This window comes from Plecotus auritus (genome assembly GCF_963455305.1).
Source record: "Plecotus auritus genome assembly, chromosome: 3".
NCBI lineage: Eukaryota > Metazoa > Chordata > Mammalia > Chiroptera > Vespertilionidae > Plecotus > Plecotus auritus.
The window spans coordinates 132,007,462-132,031,211 of record NC_137772.1 but is presented as its reverse complement, the minus strand read 5'-3'; the positions used below and the strand labels follow the sequence as shown (position 1 = coordinate 132,031,211).

General features: G+C 45.2%; 1 protein-coding gene across 1 annotated transcript; it reads right to left on the bottom strand.

Moving 5' to 3' along the window:
* Positions 1 to 391: 391 nt before the first annotated feature.
* On the bottom strand, positions 392 to 10,434 carry FKBP4 (FKBP prolyl isomerase 4). The gene is made up of 11 exons (XM_080661478.1): positions 9,717 to 10,434; positions 7,199 to 7,343; positions 6,607 to 6,749; positions 5,680 to 5,800; positions 5,258 to 5,414; positions 3,835 to 3,925; positions 3,649 to 3,732; positions 3,227 to 3,412; positions 2,449 to 2,688; positions 1,115 to 1,201; positions 392 to 500 (listed from the first exon to the last, which is right to left on the bottom strand). The coding sequence occupies exons 1-11, from the start codon at positions 9,819 to 9,821 to the stop codon at positions 447 to 449; spliced, it is 1,413 nt and encodes a 470-aa protein (XP_080517604.1). The 5' UTR covers positions 9,822 to 10,434; the 3' UTR covers positions 392 to 446.
* Between the last annotated feature and the right edge of the window lie 13,316 nt (positions 10,435 to 23,750).

Here is a 23,750-nt window from a genome sequence, read left to right as displayed (position 1 = left end):
ATTAATTAGGTGGAAATAGCCAAATCTAACTGCAAAATAAACAAGTGGTCCTTGTATTTTAAAATTCGTATTTCCCTCTTCCTAAGTGTTTGCGAAGACAACCAGAGTTGGCAAAACTGCCAGGCTGCTTGTGGGGAGGGAGGCGGGGGCGGGGGGAGTGCTGGAAACCTATGGCAAGGCCTCAGCACAGGCCCCGGTCAGAGCCTATACAGTACCCAGGAAGCCCTGCATGGCAGTATTGCACCTGTTCAACTACAGCTTCTTTATCAGGTGCTGCATTGCAAGCAGGACTGGGGATGTGATGGGTGACTCCGTCAATTTTGCCCCCATAGTGTAGCCACCCATGCCCCCCCTCTGAAGCCAAAACAAAAAGGATTGCCTGACACCCAGGTTTTATTGTTTCCACTTTATTGCTCAAGTGTAGAACTTGAGGTGAGCCTGGACCTTCAGCAACGTGCAGAGAAGAGGCCGAGGGGGGTGGGGATGGGGACACGACCTGGCTGAGAAGAGAAACAGGTTGGAGAGGAAAATACTGGGAGGGGATACAGGGGGTGGTCACCATGACACCAGAAGACAGCATCAACCACACCATCTGGGTGAGGAAGGGAATGGAGAAGTAATGGGCGCAACAGTGGTTTTTCCCATGCCCCTAGCACCCACATGGAGTTTACATGTTTGGAAATGGACAGGGAGGAGGAAAGGAGGAGGAAAATGGCTGCCCAAGGAGATATCCTCTCCACCCTGATTTCACATCCAACCCCACATCTCTACTAACACCCTTCTACCATTTGAAAAACAGGCATAGCAAAAAGAAGCAAAATAAATTAACATTCTGATGTGTGTGTGGATGGACATCCGTTCATATGTAATGGGGGAAGAAGGAGGGGAAGAGGGGATGAAAACACCTAAAATGATACCCCACCTCAATCCCCCAGTCTACTCCTTTTCCCCTTCCCCCCCAAAGCCACCATCCAACCAGATAGAAAAATAAAGGTCTAATTCACTCAAAATTCTTCGTTTTTTACAAAACAAACAGGGTGGAGCAGAGTAGGGAGCAGGGGAAGCAGGCAGCTGCAGGAATAGGGCTGGGGAGAGGCTATGCTTCCGTCTCCACCTGAGGCTGGCTCCCTGCTACATCCTTCTGCTCGTCCTTCATCTCTGCATCAGCATGACGGTCTCCTGCAGCTATTGCTGCCTTGGCCTGTGAAAAGAAAGAGGATGAATTCCAGCTCTCATTTGGCTAGTCGCCTGATAAGGCTGACTTTTATTTCATGTCCTCAACTCTTGCCTGCCTGCACTCATCTGGTCTGGTGCCACACACCTAGTACCCTGTCACCATGTATATAGTCTGTACCCACAAATACGCATCCCTCAAGTAAAAACATACACATTAATTTCCAGCAGAATTACATGGACACAACAGTTCTCTTTCCAGATATGTCCTAAAGATACACCTGCACAAAACTATGAATTTATAAAATCATTCATTGCGATACTGTTTAGTCTGTACTTATCCACCATGGTAGCTACTACATTGTGGCTACTGAGCACTTTAAATTGGCTAGTTCAAACTGATGTGTTTTAAGTATAACATACATATTGGATTTTGATGACTTAGTTTGAAAATACATAAATGCAATATTTAAACATGTTTAATATTTAGATAAATTGGGTCAACTGAATAGTATTAAAAATTAATTTCACCTGTTTCTTTTTCTTTAACATAGCTACTGGAAAATTTAAAAATTAGTTATGGCCTGCATATTTCTACAGGACAATGCTGGTCTAGAACACCGAAGACTAGAGATAGGGGTGGATTAAGTGAGATATGATGTACCTATGCAATGGAATACTATATAAGCATAAGAAAGAATGTGAAAGCTCTTTTGGATGTTGATGTAAAGTAAGTATCCACATATGATAAGAAGAAAGCATAGTACAGAAAATAGGTAGAGCATGTTACTTTTTACTAGGAAAAAGGGAGAAAACATAAATGTATCTGGTTGTACATGTATTCAACATACTGGAATGATACAAGAACTGGTAATATCAGTTGCTTTTGGATGGTGGGAGGCTTTTACTATACATTCTTTTGTACAATTTGAACTATGTAAATGTATTACTATTTTAAAATAGATGTCTAAAACCTGTGTTTTAAAAAGGCATAGAGAACTTATGTTGGAAAGCATACTCAGCAACCAACTCCTGACCTCTAAAGCTTGCAAGTAGGTTCCCAGCCCTGACCAATGAGGAATGCTGGCCCTGACAGCAGGGTTTTCACTGAGGAACACCCACACTATTGCTTCAGGGATGAGGGCAACTACTGGTTTCCAGGACTGGCACAAACAATCACAAAGAGCCCACAACAGCTGGGTTGGGCAGAGGGATGAGGAAATGAGATGGGCAGGAAGAGACATTACTCGTCCCTGTGTCTGTCCCGATCCTCACCTTGTTCTCTTCCTCAGCCAGCCTCTCGAACATATTGGCATAGAGCTTCTTCTCCCGTGCAAGCTGCTTGCGGATCCGCTGATGGCAGACAGCCAACTGGGCCTTGGCGGCTTTGTTGCTGGGGTAGAGCTGCAGGACCTTCTGGAAGTCAGCCCGTGCCAAGTCAAAGTCATTCACTGCCAGGTGGGCCTCTCCCCGGCGGAAAAGGCCCTTCTCATTGTTGCTCTCCAGCTCCAAGGCCTAATGATGAGGGAGGAAGCAACAGCGAGACCTCAGCTCCTGTAGCTTATCTGGCCAAGATTGGGTTCCAGAGGATGATGGAGAATGGAAACAGCTGGCTCTACTCTAGGAAGAATGAGTCTTGGAGCATTAAATGGAGAAGACCAAGGTCTAGGAAAGAACCTCATTTAGTCCAAGAGGCAGAGAGGGAAGACAGGTGTTCAGATGGGAGAAGGATGTCTGACAACATTTCCATTCTCTTTAGAATAAAGCAAGTATGTAAGAGGGAAAGGCTAAGAATCAGAGTGAACAAAACATTTAAGTAGCTCTTACCATCCAGTGTTTCCTTCCATCTCTGTGTCAACTGCCTCCCACCTCTGAAGCCAAGGCACTTGCTTCTCCTAGCCCCTGCCTCTGGACCCTTAATCTCTGAGCTCCCAATATTCTACCCTGCTTACTTCGATCCTAGTCACAGAGGGCAAAATTCAGACATGCTGGCAGCTCACCCCCAACCTTGTCTGTGAATGTTGCTCCCAGGCCTTCTTCAAAGGGGCCTCACCTTGTTACAGCTTTCAATGGCAGCTGTGAAGGCCTGTAGTTTCAGATGACACATGGCCAGGTTGAGATGGGAGGCCAGCCGAAGGGCCCGTGCCTTCTGTGCTTCCTCATCAGAGAAACTCGACTCGTATTCCAGCCAGGACACAATCTTCTTGTATTGCAGCAAAGCTTGCTTGTACTTGCCTTCCTAGAATGGGAGGGATGCTCAGGCATACAGCACAGGTCCAGTGGCATCAGGCGGTCATACCTGGCAGACACCAGTGGGCCCATGGGTATAAGAGAGTCCTGCCCACCCCTGACCCCGCCCCCCCTCCAAGCAAGACCAGCTAGCTCAGATATACTAAGTGAAGACTGCAGGTGCCGCTTGTCTACTCCCTGCCAGAAAATGACCTCAGCCATCGGGGGACCATGGCTGTGGCTTACCTTGAAGTACACAGTGCCCCGCTCTTTCACTATGGTGCTCTGTTCTAGCTTCTCCTCTGAATTCATCTCCCAAGACTCCTTGGCCTGCCGTCCCCCAAAGAAGAAACACAACTGTCAGTTACCCCTGAGAACCACTTGCAGGGTGGGACCTGACTCCAGGATAGGGAAGACCTTGAGCAAACTCACCTTCTCAAAACTCTTGAGCTGGATTTCATATTTCAGGTCAGCATTTGGTGGGATTTGGAACTTTTCCTTCCCAACAATGCCAAAAGCATAGCTGTGTGGACAAAAACAAAACACACAAACAAGAAAAACCCTTTCAGTCAGTGGTCCGCAAACTGTGGCTCATGAGCCACGTGCGGCTTGCGAGCTGCGGTTTGCCGCTCTGTTGACTAATGAGTTTGCCGACCAATGCTCTAGGTCATCTCAGCAACATTTAACCTGCTCCACACAGAAAAGGCTTTATTATCTGTTTCCTGGAAAGTACCTCCCCATCCCTTGAACCTGGTTCAAATATTTCCTATTCAGCAAAGTCTTCCCTGACCTCCTTACACAATCAGTTGGTCTCTTAGTATCTTACATACCCTTACAATAACTCATACTACACACTGGCATGATTACGAATTTAAATGGCATCTCACTGAAAAATGAGTCAATAGATGGCAGGAACAATGTCTCTGAATACCTAGGAATTTTCAGCATTGTGTCTGGCACAGAGTAGGTGTGTTTTAATAAATGTCATTAATGAGTGAAGGAATTCATGGGAGATGGAAATCTTTTTTTTTTTTTTTTTTTTACTGCTGCATACTATTCCAGGGTGTAAATGTACCACAGCTTTTTTTTTTTTTTTTTTTTTTTTTTAATATATTTTATTGATATTCCACAGAGAGGAAGGGAGAGGGATAGAGAGCTAGAAACATCGATGAGAGAGAAACATCGATCAGCTGCCTCCTGCACACCTCCCACCAGGGATGTGCCCGCAACCAATGTACATGCCTTTGACCGGAATCGAACCCGGGACCCTTCAGTCCGCAGGCCGACGCTCTATCCACTGAGCCAAACCAGTTTCGGCAGGAGATGGAAATCTTAATGTCAGCAGAAGAGAGTCGCCCTAGCTGGTTTGGCTCAGTGGATAGAGCACTGAACTGCGGACTGGAAGGTCCCAGGTTCGATTCCAGTCAAGGGGACATGCTCGGGTTGCGGGCTTGATCCCCAGTAGGGGGCATGCAGGAGGCAGCCAATCAATGATACTCTCTCATTGATGCTTCCATCTCTCTCTCCCCCTTCCTCTCTGAAATCAATTAAAAAATATATTTCCAAAAAAAAAAAAAAAAAAAAAAAAGGAGAGCCTGTAGCAGCCATGACTGAAAAGATTACATTCTGACCAAAGGAGATGTGGACAATTGTGGCCACATTCCTAAATACAGCAAAGAGATCATAATGGTCTATGTTTGGTGTGCCCAGAGGCACAGGGAACAGTAATGAAGCTGTGGGGTAGTGAACACATGCAGAGGAAAGGATACACATGGCAAGTTATACAACTCACTGTGGACATGTAGATCTCTGACCTTGGTTCACCCACCTGCTCTACAAAGTGCCCATTCCTCACCTGGGCTTGAGGTGCACAATGGAATGTTCTCCTTTTTCCATGTGCTGAATGGCTTTCTCCAGCCCACAAGGCAGATCCAGACTCTCACCCTCGCCGATCTCAAAGTGGAGCTCCCGCTGATCAAAAATCTGGTCCTTGTAGTACCCTTCCAGTGCGACTGGCATGCAAGAGAGGCAATGTACCAGGTGTGTGAGGGCAGGTGATTGAAGAAGGATTCCATGAGCCTCCCTCTATTACCGCATCACTTCTTGCCCCCAAGAGGCCTGGGCTGTGTTCTCAGACTTGGAAGGATAATTAAGAAGGTATGTCCAATCCGTCATTTTATAGACAAGAAAAGAGGATCAGAGAAAGGAAGTGACCTGCCCAAAGCCACCCAGAGACTAAGTATCAGAAACCACATTAAAACCGGACTACTGTCTCACCCTCCACAATAGCACCCTCGTTGGGCTTGGCATAGCCTTCGCCCCGAGTCCGTATTCTCCGGATGATTCCGCCATCTTCCTCTTCTGTCAGGTCCTCTCCCTTGAACTCAAATAACTCTACCTATGGGAAAAGACGTAAGGTGACAATTCCTTTCAGCACTAACTCATCAACAGTGAGATATAACTTTTATTCAGAAGAGTCCCTAGTAACTGCTAGACTAGGTCAGCCACTCTAGGAGTGGACAAAGTGACACTTTTGCTAAGTTGTCAAGATCTGCCCTAGTGTTAACTTTGGTAGAGGCAGGGCACAGAGATTAACTGGAGGAGATCAATCTATTTACTACCTGCTCCACATAATAAGGACATGTTCCAGACAATCCTAACTTGGTTAATTGAGATGCCCAATCTAATAGGCATTAGAAATGACCCAACATCTCTCAGTAGCCTTCTGAACATTCTCCAAGTAGTAGTGGCCATTAGGGCTCAACTACCTTCAGACTGAATGGTGTCAAGTTCCACCTCCTCAGTGAAAACTTCCCTCACTTCCTTGACCCATGGAGAGAGGCATCTCTCCCCATCTCTGATCTCTAGGTGCCAATATTCTACACTGTCATTTATAACTGCATGCAGATTCTGACCTCCAGACCCCATCTCCTCTGGGCACTGCTTTTGAGATAAACATGTCTCAACCCATTATCCTGCTTCGAGTTTGAAAAGCGATTCGTGGCCACCTCTTCCCACCGGAAATCTCCATCACAGCCCACATTCTGGTAGCAGTAAGCTATGTGCATTTTTCTTCTCCCCTTAAAGGCCAGGCCCTCAGCCTTGGCTACATTGTCTCTAAGCAGCAGGAAGGACTGGAGGGCAGCCAGACCCTGAGCTGAGATAACGCTGGCTCTTTGCCTTGCTCTCTGGCCGGACATTTACCTCAAACACAAGTGTGGCATTGGAAGGGATCTTCGGAGGGCTGCCTGCCAAACCGTAGGCATAGTCTGGTTTGCAGGTGATGCGGCATACTTCTCCCACCTTCATGGTTGCTACAGCAATGTCCCAAGCCTTGATGACCTCCCCTGTAGGTACAGAGAGCGAACAGGTCCTCCTTGGTCGGGATGTGACTCAAGGCTCAGTGGCCTCAGAGTACCATGTCCAAGGGGAAGTTGGACAATCTTTTGAATTGGGACCAGAAAGATAGAAAACCTGGTTGCAACCAGTGCTGTCATCCCAGGCATCTTAAAACAAACAAACAAAAAAAACAACACACACTCAACTATAGAACAAAGGAGTTCAAGAAACAGCAGTTCACTCCTGAAGAGGAAGTGGGGTATTCAGAGGTGATCAGTGGAAAAGAGAGAGAAATCAATATAGTTACAGGGCAGTGGAAGAAAAAGGAGTAACTACAACAACATAATAAACAGTCTGTAATAAACCATTCCTCCTTAAGCTTCTGAAAATATGGATTCCGCTTGTAACAGCTTACACCCTCCTCAAAGCCTATCTACCAAGCCTACGTTTTGCCTACCTTTTCCCAGGTCAAAGGAGAATTTGTCCTTGCGGTCCAGACTGGAGTCAAACTTGGTACCGTCTAATAGCCAGCCAGTGTAGTGAACAAAGACTCGGTCCCCAATCATGGGCATCTCTGTGCCCATGCCCTCTCGCTTGATGACCTGGGAGGAAGGGGGAGAAGGTGAATCCCCAGGGATGGGGACAGAAAGAGGCAAAAAACTGCCTGCACACCCCTGACAGGAACATAGAAGAGGTCTTCTGCCTCCTTGTAAATAGATTCAAAGGACCAATCCTCAAAGGATTCTGATACCAAGCTTGGCTAGAAGCCAAATGACTTCCCAATCTTTCTTAAGGTGTGATATGACTTGTTTTGAAAAACCGGAGACACTCAAACTCTCTAGATCTTATTTGTAAAGTAGTGATGATAATCCGTTTCCGAGTTGTTGGAAGATTAAATTGGTAAAATTTATATCAGCAGCAAAGAAGAAGTATTTATGCTCTATTTTCTCATTCTTTCTAAATGCCAGTGACCATCAGATCAGGGTCTGGTTTGGAGATGAGAAGAATATGAGAAATGAAAAGTCCAAAAGAGAAAAAGGAATATACCAGAGAAGAGGCCCATCACACACAATTTGTGCATGGGTACAGTCCCTAGGCCTGGCCTGTGATCAGGGCCATCTTCCCTGGCTGCTGGCAGCTGCCCACCCCCCGCCCCCCATCCACTCCTGGTTCCCAGATTGCCATTGGTCGATTGGAGCCTGTCCCAGGTTGCCATCGGTGGATTGGAGCTTGCCTGTGGGGGGTGGGGGAGTGGGGGGTGGATGGAACGAGGTGGTGGCTGGCAGGCCCCAATTGGGCCTACGGGTGGGGGGCAGTTCCTGTGTTAAGCACCTGCCCCCTGGTGGTCAGTGCGCATCACAGCCACCAGCTGTTCTGCCAACTGGTCGATTTGCATATTACCCTTTTATTATATAGGATGATTATATAGGATAGGATTGCAGATGAGCATAGGTGTCAGGCCCTAAACTCTGACTCAGAACATGGGCATTCTGAACTGGTAAACTGGTTTAAGTCCTCCATTTCTGGGCTACAGGTATTTCCCAGGAACTTCTAAGTCTCTGCTTCTCTTCCTTAGCATTTGTAAAAGGTCCCTCCATGGGCAACCTGGTAGGTGTTGTCACTGTCCTCCTAAGGAAAATTTCCAAGATAGAATGGACAAGGGATTAAGGAGTAGAAACGTTAAGGGAAAGGAGTGGAGGATAAAAAGGGGAACTGACCCTTCCTTGTAGAAATCACCAGGGCACTGGAGAGAGAAGGGGAAGCCACATGCCCATTGGGAGAGCAACTTGAGATTCCAAGATCTGCAATGCATTTCTGGACCAGGTAGGGGCTGGGCTCCTGGAGGTTTGTCCAGGTCGCACACACACGTGGCGTTCAGCGGTGGGCATAAGATCCGGGCTGGGATTTCGCTATCCTGGACTCCGCAGAACCTGCTCTGAACCACCGGTGGTTGTCCTGACCCAGGTCAAGTTGCCTTGATCCCTGAGTCCCTGACACCTCCCCCTTTACTCTGGCTATTTGCAGTCTGGCGGGTACACAGCAGCAGGCTCCCAAGCAAAGCACCTCCTCTCGGCACCACACCCCACACCCCAAATCAGGAAAGGCGGGGGGCGGGGGAATCCGAGGTGGGAGGGGAACTACAGGTCCCAGCATGCACCGCTCCCTGGTTTTCCCGGGGCTTGGGGGAGGGAGACAGCATGGCTGAGCGGGTGACCTAGCTAAGTCCCAACGTTTAGAAAGGGGCTAATACAAGGGCGGAGGGCGCCAGAACCTTCCTCGCGGCCAGGCCCGGGCATCAAGTTGCACATAAGCCTCTCGGTCAGGAAATTACTCTTGTAACCCGCTTCAAGTCCCCGCTAACATTTAATTGCTAGTGCTAGTAGGCGAGTTCTCGCACCACAACCGACGACGACGGCGGCCATAGGCCTTCCCGACTGCTGCAGGCAGGGAAGGAGCTGGCAGCTTGGCCGCAGCTGCGGGGTCGAAAGGAGGTGAGGGAGGGGCGGCGTGGCGCAGGCCCGCCCCGTGTGCACGCTGCCCAAGGCCCCCTAGCTTCTGCTCGCGTGCACCGCCGCGCCCCATTCCTCCCCCTTCTCCCCGGCCCCCTCCCCGCGGAAAGCGCACGCCGGAGTTGGCGCTGCAGGGCAGGGGGCCTGAGCCCCGACTACAGCTTCAAAGGGGGCCGGAAAATGGGCCAAGGGGAGGTCCGCGCACCTAGGCCACCCCCTTCCGAGCCCGCGGCCGTCCTCCCGCTCCCAAACTACGCAGCCTAGTCCAGGAAGGCGTTGCAACCAGTCGGTGGCTGCACGACCACTCAACGACTGTCGGGAGAGGCTGCAGAGGCGGCCATCCCCTCCTCCCCTCCCCCAGTGCCCGGTCGGGGGCTTCCAGGCGCGGTGGGAGGGCGGCTGCGAGGGGCCTCGGGGCTCGGTGGCCCCAGGCGGCCCTGGGTCCCCGGCGCCTCCCGCCCTCACCTTCAGCACGCCTTCATCCTGCTTGGGGCTGATGTCCACTCCTTCGATTCGCAGCGGCGCGGACTGCGCCCCGCTCTCGGCCGCCTTCATTTCCTCGGCGGTCATAGCCGCTCCGTGCGCCGTTTACTCAGGGAGCTGGGCCTTGGGCGCGCGCCAAACCCTCTCGGCCGCCGGCCTGTCTGCACGGGTCTGCGGGCGCCGGCTCGCGGGCTCCGACCTGCGATCTAGTCGGCTGCGCGAGCCCTCAGCCTCCAGCGCTCGCTGGCCGCAGCGAGTCGGGCGGGGGAGCGGGGGAAGGTGGGTACCGAGCGGCCGCGGGAGCGATTGGTCCCACCCCACCGCGGAGGGAGGGGCTGGGAGGAGCCGGAGCGGGAGCCAGAGACGAAGGGGGTGGGGGTGGAGAAGTTTCTGGAGACGGCGGCGGCTAAGCCGGTTCGGGCTCTAGTGCTATGAGCGCAATTTTCTTCTGCTGGCTGCCGGGTCCGCTGCCCCCACTCCTGGGACCCTCGGACTCTGGGGACCGCCCTTACCCCAGCCACACGCTCTCCCGAGGCTTCCCTTTCCCGCTTCCCGATCTAACCGGATTCTTCCAGAGCCTTCTCGATGCCCCTACATCATTCCAGTACCTAGCCCGCCACCCAGATCCGTCCTGTACATTGCAGTCCGCAGCGTGGTGTGTGCAGAGCTGTGTAGCGGATGTGAGTGGCAGCATGTCGGTGTCCCCGGGACCCTAGACGCGCATATTTATAATGCCGACCGTAAACACAAGCGGCATGGCCTCTCCGTGTCCACTTGGCGTGTTCACTCAACGAATTGGGGAGCACTGCAGGGAGGGAAGGGGCGGGGCGAGTGGCCTGGAGTAAGTAGCGCTTACCCCAATGCACAGAATTGGGCGAGAGCAGCCTTGACTTCCCCAGAGCCCGGAAGATGTGCGGCCTTCAGTTCTTTAAAACCCTCGGAGTAGGGGGGGGGGGGGGGCGGGCTGTAAGAGATCAACTGAAGGACTTGTTCGCCTGCATATAAGCATAACCAATGGATAAAAGACACTGGGGGGTGGGGGGGGCAGGTAAAGGCATGTACTGGGGGGAAGGGGAGGCAAAAATTTTAAAGAAAAAAAACAAAAACCCTCGGAGTAGCCGATTTGCAAGAAATAACCCGCTGAGCTAAGGATTCTTACAACGGGGCTGTATTTAATGGTCCGTCCGGGACAATAATAAAACTGCTATTTCGATTAATACCTAAAAACAGAAATGGTTTCAACTCACGAAAAAAGTCATTCCGTTTTACTAAAGACCCGTACAAGGTATATTTTCTTAATACTTGATTCCCAAGTGTTTATCAACTGCCTGTGGAGTGCAGAGCATCTGTGTGGTGGGTCAGAGCTCTGCAACCCAAACAATAGCTTTTCGACCAAAAGATCCTTCTGGAGAGGGTCTTAATTTTGCTCAGAACTTAACCCGTTTATCTTTTATCAATTGCTTATTTTTTTAATTATTATTTTAAATCCTCACTCGAGGATATTTTTTTCCATTGATTTTTTAGAGTGGACTGGAGGGGGAGAGACAGAGAGAGAGAAACATCTAATGTGAGACATGCACATCCATAGGTTGCTTCTCGCATGAGCCCCGGCTGGCAGAGGATGGAACCTGCAACTGAGGTATGTGCCCTTGACCAGAATTGAACCCAAGACCTTCAGTCCACTGGCCAGTGCTCCATCTACTGAGCCAAACCGGCTAGGGCCCTGGTCGGCAAACTGCGGCTCTCAAGCCACATGCTGCTCTTTGGCCCCTTGAGTGTGGCTCTTCCATAAAATACCACGGCCTGGGCAAGTCTATTTTGAAGAAGTGGCGTTAGAAGAAGTTTAAGTTTAAAAAATTTGGCTCTCAAAAGGAATTTCAATCGTTGTACTGTTGATATTTGGCTCTGTTGACTAATGAGTTCGCCGACCACTGGGCTAGGGCTTAATCCCAGTTTACCATTGCCTGGTGAGTGATATCAAATAATCATTGGCTATTATGAATTTGTATTCCAATAATAATAATAAAACTTTATTTTGAGCCCTGGCTCTGGGCCTGGCACTTGGCTATTGTACACAAACTGTCCCATTTAGATAGGTAATCAAAAAGGCAGTTACAGATAAAATTTCAATACCTTAATGTAATTTAATAATTTATCATAGTTCTTTCTGATCAAACTTTACTGAAAAGAGATGCAGAAAAAATGAAACTGTCTTCTCCAGCAATTTACAGCAAATGAGTATAGCCACAACTATAACATTTCTTATTAGATGACTGGGGAGACCCTGGGAGGATATTTCAGGGAGTCGGTTGACTCACTAGGGGTAAATCTATTTATTTTCTACACTTTCCTTAGTAGGGTAAGAAGGAAGTAACCATGCCAAAACCCTCTAAAACTCCAGGAGACAGGGAAGGAGGGCAGGGTGCTGGCTTGCTGGTTTGGCAGTTAATTTTGCTCTTGGCTTATGCACCTGCTTATTCTCAACATGTGCTAGTTTCTTTTAATGCTAGGTCCACTGGGTTTTATTTGGCAGAACAAGTTAGGATAGAAGAGAAAAGTTCACCTTTAAAGTAATGCTTTTCTTCATTGGAAGCAAATAGCATGAGCTTATGTCTTTTAATTCCTGTCAGCACGCATTAATCGAGTACTTAAGCTGTGCCTGTCATTGCATAAACACACAATTGCAGTAGAATGAGCATATGCATTGGAGCAAGCAAAGAATTGGGTCGCCCATGTACTAACCATTTGATTTGGGGCAGGTTATGGGGCTGGTAACATCTGTTGATGAGGGTAGTTGTGATGGTTAAAGAGGAAATGTATGTTAGCTCTCTAGCATGGTGCCCACCTTCTAATGTAAGTGCAATGCTGGAGATGGGAACAAAGTGCTAAGAATACAAAGATCTGTAAGAGAGGGGAAAGACAAGAGTGAAAGGGAAGGGGAAGGACAAGAGGGAAAGGTTTCTATCAAGTAAGTTCTTTCCCCATTCAGTGAGTAGATGAGGGGGCTGGGAAGTGGGAGAGGGAGGGAGGGGGAGTAGGCATTGGGTTCTTCAATCTCAGAGCAGGACCTTACTGTTTCTAGATTTTTTTCCTGGTTATTTACGTTATATTCTTCCAATTGTAAAACTTAACACATATTCAATGTAGAACGTGTACACACGTTATGTAACATACCAATGTAATGAACCTTGGTAATATACCACCCAAGCTAGGAATTAGAACATTACCATTATGATTTATGTCAAAAATGTAATACCAAAGCACTGGCTGGTGTGGCTCAGTTAGTTGGAGCATTGTCCAATACACTAAAAAATGGGGAAGTTCAATTTCTGGTCAGGGCACATACCCAGGTTTCAGGTATGATCCCTTGCACATGTGGGAGGCAACTGTTTCTCACATCGATGTTTCTCTCTGTAAAAATCAATTTTAAAAAAAGTAATACCAAAAATGTTAAGTATCCTTACATAATTTCTTGGTGTCTGTTGACTGAAAAAAAATAACCTATAAACTATATCACTGACCAAAACAGCTACTACACATTTTTTTAAAAATATATTTTATTGATATTTTACAGAGAGGAAGGGAGAGGGATAGAGAGCCAGAAACATCGATGAGAGCGAAACATCAATCAGCTGCCTCCTGCACACCCCCCACTGGGGATGTGCCCACAACCAAGTACATGCCCTTGACCGGAATTGAACCCGGGACCCTTGAGTCCACAGGCTGACGCTCTATCCACTGAGCCAAACGGTCAGGCGTGCACATTTCATAAAACATTTATTTGTTTATTTTAGTGATGACAGCTCCATTTTCATACATTTGAAATATAGTAGACCTCTACGTGAGGTCTGCACATAATGGAGATCTGCATAGTGAAAAAAGGTTAAGATGATGGGCACTGGATTGTGTTTACCTGGGTTCAAATTTCAACTTCATCATTGAACATTTCATTGGTTGTGGGGCAAAGGTGTAAAGTTTATCTAGATTCATATATATTTTTAAATATATATTTTATTGATTTCAGAGTAGAAGGGGGAGAGAGAGAGAGGTAGAAACATCAATGATGAGAGAGAATCATTGATCGACTGCCTCTTGCACGTCTCACATTTGGGATTGAGCCTGCAACTTGGGCATGTGCCCTGACCGGGAATCGAACCGTGACCTCCTGGTTTATAGGTCGATGCTCAACCACTGAACCACATCTGCCGAGCTAGATTGATATTTTTTGTTTGTGGATGTCCAGTTGTTCCAGCATCATCTGTTGATAAGACTATCTTTATTCCATTGTATTGCCTTTGTTTGTTGACTGAATTTATGTGACTCTATTTCTGGCCTGTCTTTTCTTGTTATGTTGATCTATTTATTCTTTCACCAATATTATACTGTCTTAATTATTGTCACTTTATGGTAATAGCAATCCTCCAACTTTGTTTTTCTCTGTGAATATTGTATTGGCCATTCTGGGTCTTTTGCATCTCCATACACTAGTACACTTTATAGAAGTTTGTTGATAACCACAAAAAATAACTTGCTGAATTTTTATTGGGATTGCATTGAACCTATAAATCAAGTTTGGGAGAACTGACATCTTGACAACATTGAGTCTTCCTATCTAGAAACGTGGACTGTTCCCATTTATTTAATTCTTTGGTTTCCTTCATCAGAGTGTTATAGTTTCCTTTTTCGTAATTAATTAATTTTTTTATGACTTTATTTTTTTACAATATACAAAATGAATCTATTACCAGATTGTAGATATAAAATAGCCATTTACATGCAATAAACATTAATATTTTAAGAAAAAAGATTTTAAATCCTATTTAATAAAGAGGGAATATGCTAATTGACCCTCACACCATCGCAAAGATGGCAACAGCCAATAAGGAGGGAATATGCTAATTGCTGCCCTGCCCTCAAAGATGGTGGCGCCCACAGCCAATAAGGAGGAAATATGCTAATTGACTGCCCTGCCCTCAAAGATGGCAGCACCCACAGCCACAAGATGGCAGCGCCCAGTCTCCTCAGCCCCACTGGGGCGGCAGGCGCATGGCAAGGCAAGGACCACTCCTGGGAGGGCCTGGCTGCTCCACGCCTGCCTCTGGAGTCTCCCAGTCTCCTCAGCCCCCCAGCCGACCAGGGCCGGCCTGAGGCACAGGCAAGCCTCGGATGGCAGCTGCCCAGCTGCCTAGGGCCGCCCGAGGCTCAGATAACCAGGGCTGGCCAAGGCTTGTGCTGCCGGCAGTGGCAGCAGCAGAGGTGTGATGGGCTGTCACCTTCCCCTGATCACTGAGTTGCCTCCCGCTCCTGAGGGCTCCCGGACTGTGAGAGGGGGCAAACTGGGCTGAGGGACTCCCCCCTCCAGTGCATGAATTTTCATGCACCAGGCCTCTAGTATAATAATATTACCAAAACTGTACTAACATGTATAATATCACAAAAGTTGTAGGAAATACTAAAAATCTGCAAATAACAGGGTTACTTCTATTATATTCTAAAATATATTTTTCCTCTGGCTCTATTTTTGTTCATCAGTTTATGTTGTTCATTATATTCCACAAATGAGTGAGATCATGTGATATTTATCTTTCTCTTACTGGCTAATTTCACTTAGCATACGGTAATGCTCTCCATGTCCATCCATGCTGTTGCAAATGGTAAGAGTTCCTTCTTTTTTACAGCAGTGAAGTATTCATTGTGTAAATGTACCACAGTGTTTTAATCCATCTGCTGACGGGCACTTAGGCTGTTTCCATATCTTAGCTATTGTAAATTGTGCTTTTTGAATATAGCGATGCGCATATCCTTTCTGATTGGTGTTTCTGATTTTTTGGGATATATTCCTAGAAATGGGATTACTGGGTCAAATAGGAGTTCCATTTTTTTTTGGGGGGGGGAGTTCCATTTTTAGTTTTTTGAGGAAACTCCATTCTGTTTTCCACAGTGGCTGCTCCAATCTGCATTCCCACCAGCAGTGCTCAAGGGTTACTTTTTCTCCACATCCTTACTAGCAATTGTCATTTGTTGATTTGTTGATGTTAGCCATTCTGACAGGTGTGAGATGGTACCTCATTGTCATTTTGATTTGCATCTCTCCGATGATTAGTGACTTTGAGCATGTTTTCATATGTCTCTTGGCCTTCTGTGCGTCCTTTTTTGAAAGTGTCTATATAGGTTCTTTGCCCATTTTTGATTGGATTGTTTATCTTCCTTTTGTTAAGTTGTATGAATTCCCTGTAAATGTTGGAAATTAAACCCTTTTCAGAGATAACATTGGCAAATATGTTCTCCCATACAGTGGGCTTTCTTGTATTTTGTTGATGGTTTCTTTTGCTGTGCAGAAGCTTTTTATTTTGATGTAGTCCCATTTGTTTATTTTCTCCTTAGTTTCCATTGTTCCAGGAGCTGTATCGGTAAAGATATTGCTATGACCTATGTCTGCTATTTTGCTGCCTGTGGATTCCTCTAAGATTTTTATGGTTTTTCGTATTATGTTTAAGCCCTTTATCCATTTTGAGTTTATTTTTGTATATGGTGTACGTTGGTGGTCTAGTGTCATTTTTTTGTATGTAACTGCAATTTTCCCAACACCATTTATTGAAGAGATTGTCTACACTCCATTGTATGCTCTTGCCTCCTTTGTCAAATATTAATTGAATATAATGGCTTGGGTCTATTTCTGGGTTCTCTGGTTCCATTGGTCTATATGTCTGTTCTTGTGCCAGTACCAGGCAGTTTTGAGCACAGTGGCTTTGTAGTATAGCTTGATATCTGGTATTGTGATCCCTCCAACTTAGTTCTTCTTTCTCAGGATTGCTTCAGCTATTCGGGGTCTTTTTATTATTCCATATGAATTTTTGGAGAGTTTGTTCTAGGTCTGTGAAATATGCCATTGGTATTTTATTTTTTTAAAATATATTTTATTGATATTTTACAGAGAGGAAGGGAGAGGGATAGAGAGCTAGAAACATCGATGAGAGAGAAACATCGATCAGCTGCCTCCTGCACACCTCCCACTGGGGATGTGCCCGCAACCAAGGTACGTGCCCTTGACCGGAATCGAACCTGGGACCCTTCAGTCCGCAGGCCGACGCTCTATCCACTGAGCCAAACCGGTTTCGGCTGCCATTGGTATTTTAATGGGGATTGCATTGAATCTATATATTGCTTTGGGTAGTATGAACATTTAATGATGTTGATTCTACCAATCCATGAACATAATATATTCTTCCATTTGTTTATGTCTTCCTCTATCTTTTTGTTCAATGTCTTGTAGTTTTCTGAGTACAGGTCTTTTACCTTCTTAGTTAAGTTTATATCTAGATATCTTAATTTTTTTAGTGCAATGGTAAATGGGATTTTTTTTTAAAGTTTCTCTTTCTGTGAGTTCATTACTGGTGTATAAAAAAGCCATAGATTTCTGGTTGTTAATTTTTATCCTGCTACCTTGCCAAATTCATTTATTAAGTCTAGTAGTTTTCTGATGGAGTCTTTGGGGTTTTCTATGTACAAAATCATGTCATCTGCGAATAATGAATGTTTTACTTCTTCTTTTCCAATTTGGATACCTTTTATTTCCTCTTCTTGTTTGATCACTATGGCTAGCACTTCCAGTACGATATCAAACAGGAGTGGTGAAACTGAGCATCTCTGTCTTGTTCCTGTTCTTAGGGGAAATGGTTTTAATTTTTGCCCATTGAGTATGATGTTGACTGTAGGTTTGTCATATATGGCCTTTATCATGTTGATATTTGCTCCCTTTCTTTGCTGAGAGTTTTTACCAAAAATGGGTGTTGGATTTTGTCAAATGCTTTCTCTGCGTCTATTGATATGATCATGTGATTTTTGCCTTTCAATTTGTTTGTGTGACGTGTCACGTTTATTGATTTGCGAATATTGTACCAGCCTTTTTTTTTTAAAATGTATTTTATTGATTTTTTTTACAGAGAGGAAGGGAGAGGGATAGAGAGTTTTGAAACATCGATGAGAGGAGAAACATCTATCAGCTGCCTCCTGCACACCTCCCACTGGGGATGTGCCCGCAACCAAGGCACATGCCCTTGACCGGAATCGAACCTGGGACCCTTCAGTCCGCAGGCCAACGCTCTATCCACTGAGCCAAACCGGTTAGGGCTGTACCAGCCTTGTATCCTGAAATAAATCCCACTTGATCCTGGTGTATGATCTTTTTAATATATTGTTGGATGAGATTTGCTAATATTTTGTTGAGGATTTTAGCATCTATGTTCATCAGGGATATTGGCCTGTAATTCTCTTTCTTTGTAGTGTTTTTATCTGGTTTTGGAATTAGGATAATCCTAGCCTCAAAAAAAGAGTTTGGAAGTGTTCTTTCCTCTTGGATTTTCTGAAATAGTTTGAGGAGTATAGGTGTTAGTTCTTCTTTGAATGTTTGGTAAAACTCCCTTGTGAAGCTGTCTGGACCTGGGCTTTTGTTTGGTGGGAGTTTTTATTATTTATTTATTTATTTATTTATTTATTTGGTGGGAGTTTTTGGATTGCTGCTCAATTTCATCAATTGTTATTGGCCTATTCAGGTTTTCTGATTCTTCCTGATTCAGTTTTGGGAGATTATATTTTTCTAGGAATTTGTCCATTTCATTCACATTGTCCAGCTTGTTGGCATGTAGTTGTTCATAGTATTTTCTTACAATCCTTTGTATTTCTGTGGCGTCAGTGGTTACTTCTCCACTTTCATTTCTGATTTTATTTATTTGTGTCCTCTCTCTTTGTTTCTTGATTAGTCTGGCTAATGGTTTATCAATTTTGTTTATCCTTTCAAATAACCAGCTCTTGGTTTCATTGATTTTTTTTATTTTTATTTTTTTAGTCTCTATGTTATTTATTTCTGCTCTAATCTTTATTATTTCCTTCCTTCTACTTCCTCTGGGCTTTTTTTTTTTCTTCTCTTTTTAGTTCTTTAAATTGTAGGGTTAAATAGTTTATTGCTGAATTTTCTTGTTTTTTGAGGTATGCCTGTAGTGCTATGCACTTCCCTCAGGACTACTTTTGCTGTGTCCAGAGATTTTGTGTTGTTGTATGTTCATTATCATTTGTTTCCAGGAAGTTTTTTTTTAATTTAATAAATCTTTATTGTTCAGATTATTACAATTGTTTCTCCTTTTCCGCCCCATAGCTCCCCGACACCCAGTTCCCACCCCACCTTCTGCCCTTACCTCCCCGCCACTGTCCTCATCCATAGGTGTACTATTTTTGTCCAGTCTCTTCCCGCAACCCCCTTACCCCATTCCCCCTGAGAATTATCAGCCCACTCCCTTTCTATGCTCCTGATTCTATTATATTCACCAGTTTATTCTGTTCCTCAGATTTTTAATTCACTTGATTTTTAGATTCACTTGTTGATAGATATGTATTTGTTGTTCATAATTTTTATCTTTACTTTGTTCTTCTTCCTCTTCTTAAAGAATACCCTTCAGCATTTCATATAATCCTGGTTTGGTGGTGATGAACTCCTTTAGCTTTTTCTTATCTGTGAAGCTCTTTATCTGACCTTCCATTCTGAATAATAGCTTTGCTGGGTAGAGTAATCTTGGTTGTAGGTTCTTACTATTCATCACATTGAAAATTTCTTGCCACTCCCATCTGGCCTGCATAGTTTCTGTTGAGAAATCAGCTGACAATCGTCTGGGTGCTCCCTTGTAGGTAATTAACTGTTTTTCTCTTGCTGCTTTTAATATTCTCTCTTTGTCTTTTGCTCTTGGCATTTTAATTATGATGTGTCTTGGTGTGGTCCTCTTGGGATTCCTTTTGTTTGGGGTTCTGTGCGCTTCCTGGACTTGTAAGTCTATGTCTTTCACCAGGTGGGGGAAGTGTTCAGTCATTATTTCTTCAAATAGGTTTTCAGTATCTTGCTCTCTCTCTTCTTCTGGGACACCCATAATTCTGATGTTGGTACGCTTGAAGTTGTCCCAGAGGCTTCTTACACTATCTTCAACTTTTTGGATTCTTTTTTCTTTTTGCTTTTCCGGCTGAGTGTTTTTTGCTTCTTTGTATTTCAACTCTTTGACTTGATTCTTGTGTTCCTCTAGTCTGTTTTTGGGTCTCTGTATAATATTTTTTATTTCAGTCAGTATGTTTAATTTCTAGTTGGTCCTTTATCATATCTTCGAGGATTTCGCTAAATTTATTGGCCTTTTCTAGGATATTCCTTTTTTAAAAAAATATATTTTATTGATATTTTACAGAGAGGAAGGGAGAGGGATAGAGAGTTAGAAACATCGATGAGAGAGAAACATCGATCAGCTGCCTCCTGCACACCTCCCACTGGGGATGTGCCTGCAACCAAGGTACGTGCCCTTGACCGGAATTGAACCTGGGACCTCTCAGTCCACAGGCCGACACTCTATCCACTGAGCCAAACCGGTTTCGGCAGGATATTCTTGAATAGCCTTATAACCGTGGTTTTAAATTCTATATCCAGTCATTTGTTTTCCTCCATTTCTTTCGTTTGTGATCTGTTTCTTTGATGCCTCATTTTCGCTGCTTCCCTGAGTTGGTAGGGTAGATTTGTGTGCTAGATTTCCTATATGGCTCAGTGGGTCGGTCTTTCCAGTTAACCTGAGGTGGACACTATTGGTGCACCCTTTTGTGGACTGTGTGTACAGCCTTTTTGTAGTTAAGTCTTGATGGTTGTTGGTATCACTGGGAGGAATTGACCTCCAGGCCAGTTGGCTGTGAGGATCAGCTGTGTCTACGCTGGGAGAAGTTCAGTGCTGGAGACAGCCTTATAGGATTAGACTTGCATAATTGCAAAAGCCTCTGTGCTCAGCTTGGATGGGGCGGAGTCTCAGGGCGGAGCAGACAGTCTTGGCTTCCCGTCAGCCCTGCCCTTACATGCGCGCCTCCAGACCTCTGCCTTCTGTGGCTCCCCTGAGCTTCCGCCTGACAGTCCAGATTCCCTCCATAAGAGTGTGGATCCCCAGGGGCTCGCCCGGAACTGGGGTTCAGTGCAGTCAGAAATAGGGTTCAGTGCAGGTAGGAGCTTCCGACTCCCTTCCGCTAGGGAATGCCTGCGGCAACCTCTGCATTCAGTCTTCTCTGCAAGTACTCACGCGTGCTCCTCCAGACCTCTGCCCACCGCGGTTCCGCCGGGTCTCCGAGTCTCCGTGTGCCTTTCTCTCTACCTGACAGTCCAGACTCCCCCTGTATGAGCCTGGGTCCACGGGGTTTCGCCTGGAACTGGGGTTCAGTGCCGTTGGAACTGGGGTTCAGTGCAGTCAGGGGCTTCCTTCCCCCTCCCGCCAGAGAAAGTCAGCCAGGCACTCAGCCGCCCTTCCTCTCTGCGCGCGTGTCTCTGTACCTCAGCCCTTTGCTGCTCCTCTGATTCTCCGTGAGCTTTTCTCTTTCCTTCTAGTTGTAGAATTTCCACTCAGCCAGCCTTCCTGTGGTTCTGGATGATGTCTGTTCTGTCTTTTAGTTGTAGTTTTGAAATTGTTGTGCGAGGCAGCAGTTTAGGTGCTTACCTATGCCGCCATCTTGGTTTTTTCCAGGAAGTTTTTGACTTCTTCCTTGATCTCGTTGGTAACCCATTCATCTTACCTAATAAAAGAGAAACATGCAAATTAACCATCACTCCGCTACGCCCACAGCCAATCAGAGTGAGTATGCAAATTAACTCTACAAAGATGGAGGTTAATTTGCATATGCAGGCACGTGGAGTGGTGTGAAGCCTGCTATGAGGGGAAGGGGGCGGTGGAGGGAGCTACTGGAGTGGTGTTCTGGACAGAAGCGAGGACTTGCTGGCTCCGGGCGGCTGGGTAGCGGGGACGGGCCGGCTCCCGGGCGCCTGGGAATGAAGCCTAGGGAGGGAAGGCCTGTTCTTGCACGAATATCGTGCAATGGGCCTCTAGTTGTTTAATAACATGCTATTTAGCCTCCACGTGTTTGAATGTTTTTGGAGTTTTTACTGTAGTTGATTTCTAATTTCATTCAACTGTGATCTGAGAAGATGCTTGATATGATTTCAATCTTCTTGAACTTGTAGAGACTTGTTTTGTGTCCTAACATGTGGTCTATCTTTGTGAATGATCCATGTGCACTTGAGAAGAATGTATATTCTGCTGCATTTGGGTGATATGTTATATAAATGTCTATTAAATCCATCTGATCCAGTATGTCCTTTAGAATTGCTGTTTCCTTGTTAAGTTTTTTCTGGAAGATCTGTCCAGGGAAGTCAGAGGGGTGTTAGTCTCTACTATGACTGTATTTTGTCAATCTCTCCATTGAAGTCCTCTCTAGAACTTTTTAAAAATATATTTAGCCGAAACCGGTTTGGCTCAGTGGATAGAGCGTCGGCCTGCGGACTGAAGGGTCCCGGGTTCGATTCTGGTCAAGGGCATGTACCTTGGTTGCGGGCACATCCCCAGTAGGGGGTGTGCAGGAGGCAGCTGATCGATGTCTCTCTCTCATCGATGTTTCTAACTCTCTATCCCTCTCCCTTCCTCTCTGTAAAAATTCAATAAAATATATATATAAAAAAATATATATATATTTAGGTGCTCTTATATTGGGTGCATATATGTTTACCAGGATTATATGCTCTTGTTAGATCAATCCCTTTAGTATTATGTAGTGACCTTTGTTGTCTCTTGTAATGGCCTTCATTTTAAAGTCTATTTTGTCAGATATGAGTATTGCTACTCCAGCTTTTTTTTCTTTTTTTTGCCTTTTTCTTTTTTTATTGTTTAAAATATTACATATATTAGTACATATATCTCCTTTTTTTCCCCAGTGACCTTCCCCCAGCCTCCCCTACCCCCTGTCACATGCCCTCATCCCACCCCCCCAGTGTCTTGTGTCCATTGGTGTGCTTATATGCATGCATACAAGTCCTTTGGTTGATCTATTTCCCTCCCTCCCCAACACTCCCCAGCCTTCCTGCTGTAATTTGACACTCTGTTCGGTGCTTTACTGCCTCTGTATCTATCTTTTTGTTCATCAGGTTATAATGCTCTTTATTTTCCATAAATGAGTGAGATCATGTGGTATTTTTCTTTCATTGCCTGGCTTATTTCACTTAACATAATGCTCTCCAGGTCCATCCATGCTGCTGCAAATGGTAAGAATTCCTTCTTTTTTATAGCAGTGTAGTATTCCATTGTGTAGATGTACCATAGTATTCTAATCCTCTCATCTGCTGATGGGCATTTAGGCTGTTTCCAAATCTTAGCTATGGTGAATTGTGCTGCTATGAACATAGGGGTGCATTTTTTTTCTTTTATTTATTTATTTATTTATTTATTTATTTATTTATTTATTAAGGTATTATATGTGTACATATCTTATCATTGCCCCTCCACTCCACTCCCATACATGCCCTCACCCCCCCAATGTTTTGCATCCGTTGGTTACTCTTATATGCATGCATATAAGTCCTTCAGTTGATCTCTTATTTCCCCCACCTCTCCCTAACCTTCCCGCTGTAATTTGACAGTCTGTTTTATGCTTTATTGCCTCTGTATCTATCTTTTTGTTCATCAGTTTATAATGTTTTTCATTATCCCCAAATGAGTGAGATCATGTGGTATTTTTCTTTCATTGACTGGCTTATTTCACTTAGCATAATGTTCTCTAATTCCATCCAGGTGCCTACAAATGGTAGTAATTCCTTCTTTTTTATGGCAGCATAGTATTCCATTGTGTAGATGTACCATAGTTTTCTGATCCAGTCATCTGCTGACGGGCATCTAGGCTGTTTCCAAATGTTAGCTATTGTAAATTGTACTGCTATGAACATAGGGGTGCATATATCCTTTCTGATTGGTGTTTCTAGTTTCTTAGGATATATTCCTAGGAGTGGGATTACTGGGTCAAATGGGAGTTCCATTTTTAGTTTTTTGAGGAAACTCCATACTGTTCTCCACAGTGGCTGCACCAGTCTGCATTCCCACCAGCAGTGCACGAGGGTTCCTTTTTCTCCGCATCCTCGCCAACACTTGTCGTTTGTTGATTTGTTGATGATAGCCATTCTGACAGGTGTGA

Coding starts and splice junctions, on each gene's coding strand:
- FKBP4 (XM_080661478.1), bottom strand. CDS start 9,821: ATGACCGCCGAGGAAATGAAGGCGGCCGAGAGCGGGGCGCAGTCCGCG. Junction 3,413..3,648: donor GGGGCACTGTGTACTTCAAG/GTAAGCCACAGC, acceptor CTCCCATTCTAG/GAAGGCAAGTACAAGCAAGC. Junction 501..1,114: donor TAGCAGGGAGCCAGCCTCAG/GTGGAGACGGAA, acceptor TTCTCTTCTCAG/CCAGGTCGTGTCCCCATCCC.